This window comes from Fopius arisanus, unplaced genomic scaffold (genome assembly GCF_000806365.1).
Source record: "Fopius arisanus strain USDA-PBARC FA_bdor unplaced genomic scaffold, ASM80636v1 scaffold00542, whole genome shotgun sequence".
NCBI classification, from domain to species: domain Eukaryota; kingdom Metazoa; phylum Arthropoda; class Insecta; order Hymenoptera; family Braconidae; genus Fopius; species Fopius arisanus.
In genome coordinates this window covers 1-1,844 of record NW_011888281.1, presented here as the reverse complement: position 1 = coordinate 1,844, position 1,844 = coordinate 1, and the positions used below count along the sequence as shown (strand labels likewise).

The following is a 1,844-nucleotide window of genomic DNA, read 5'->3' as shown; positions in this document are numbered from 1 at the left end:
GCAAGCGCTTGGCTTCATAGTAGAGGAGAAGTGTCTTGGTGTCTTTGTCTTACTAGTGCGGGAGAAGTATCGTGTGATATTTTCTCCCACGGCGCGCATAAATAATACTGGGAGATTAGCGTGCTTGCTGACGGGTTATTATTATTATCTTATTCTTTTCTTAATAAAAATCGCGGCGAAAACGACGGCGCGGCGAAAAACATTAATGACTTTTTGATGAGTGTACTGTCTCATCGAAAACAACAGACACAGACGCTATGAATAGTCTTTTCTTGTTTCCCCACACATGTCTCTAACTTTCCGTCGTGATTGATATCCAGGAAAACCTTGTCCTTCAGTCTGTGGCGTGATTCTCGACAGGTCAAACTTCTTTACATTCCGCGATGGAGTTTTTTAACCTGAATACGCAGATATCCACATTTATTATGGGTTGTGCGGGGACAACGGGCGTTTCACAGAGAATTACACTTGCGATTTTTCCAATCATCGTGGCTAACCAGATCATCGTGGGTTTATTGGAGTGCCTAATCGCCTGAGAGCAGAGGGTAGACTGGCATTTGCACCACGTGGAGGTAGATGAAGGGGTAATACCCAAGGGCAGAGGAAGGAAGAGCTTGTGTAGCTCTGAGCAGTAAAAAATCTGTCCTTTTCAGGGCCACAAAAAAACTTTGATGTAAATTAAAGTTAAATTTTAAATTTTGTAAGTTAAAGCTAAATTTTTTTCCGAATAACGAAATGGTCAGTTGATCTTCTCATTAAAAATAATGAGAATCAACCATCAAACACCCTGGGTTTCATCCCTTAATATTAATTAAGGGAGGAGCTATTAATTTTTAAGTAGCGGACAGGTCATGGGTGACTTTGCTTAACCCGTGGCTCTTACCCACAACTTACAGCGCAACAGCCTGTTGGGCCGACTTCCTTCGCAATCGTGTCGCATTTACCCCAGGAGTTGTATGCCAGGTACAGACTCTCCTGGTGACCAAGGACAACCATGGAAAACCATGGGACGGCCGGCACGACCGGCACGGCGTCCGTCAACCAAGCTTCATATTTCTTGATGATTCTTGGTGTCTAGACCCTTGTTCGACAGATTGTGGAAGACTAAAAATTCCAATGCCCTAAGCCTAAGGATCTGACCCCGCGCCCTACGAGTTTCGTCGTCCGGCCAAGCGATTTAACCAATTCGGCCACCGTCATCGGTTTGTAATAGAAAGTATGTAAAAATCAATGGAATTTCCTAGCGAATTTTTATAATATTTGATAGTGAGAAAATATAGAATAATATTTTAAAAAAATTACTGATAGCAAGATGCGCGGAAAGGGCCGTTTTATCGAGTGACAATGCCCAAATTCTCAAATTATGCACTTTGACGACCCCTTCGATTCCCATGAATGTACTCTCGACACTTGAGTACTCGAAACCCTTCGGTATTCCTTCCATAAGAACATTCATTACATCTTTAATGATGGCCACCGTTGTGAACAGGACTAGAATAGCAAACAAAAATGTGCAGATGGGGTCTACAATACTCCAAGTAGGCTGTAACACAAAACAATCATTACTCATTACAGCAATAAGATAAAAAAACAAGATATAATTTCATCAGTTACCTTGAAATAAATAATCAAGGCCGCTACGAGGACACCCGTGCTTTGAATGAAATCGCCTAGAACATGGATATATGCTGCTCGAACATTTATATTTTTGTCATCACCTTGGTGTTTTCCGCCACCATGACTATGACCATGGTCGCCACCATGACTATGACCATGGCCGCCACCGTGACTATGGCCGTGTTGATGAAGTGTTAAACCCATTCTAAAACAATCATTAAAAAAAA

The 1,844-nt window shown here is 42.0% G+C and overlaps 1 protein-coding gene across 1 annotated transcript; it reads right to left on the bottom strand.

The window, feature by feature from the left end:
- Positions 1 to 1,225: 1,225 nt before the first annotated feature.
- On the bottom strand, positions 1,226 to 1,821 carry LOC105272976 (zinc transporter 2-like). Its single transcript, XM_011315208.1, has 2 exons — positions 1,615 to 1,821; positions 1,226 to 1,543 (listed from the first exon to the last, which is right to left on the bottom strand). The coding sequence occupies exons 1-2, from the start codon at positions 1,819 to 1,821 to the stop codon at positions 1,241 to 1,243; spliced, it is 510 nt and encodes a 169-aa protein (XP_011313510.1). The 3' UTR covers positions 1,226 to 1,240.
- Between the last annotated feature and the right edge of the window lie 23 nt (positions 1,822 to 1,844).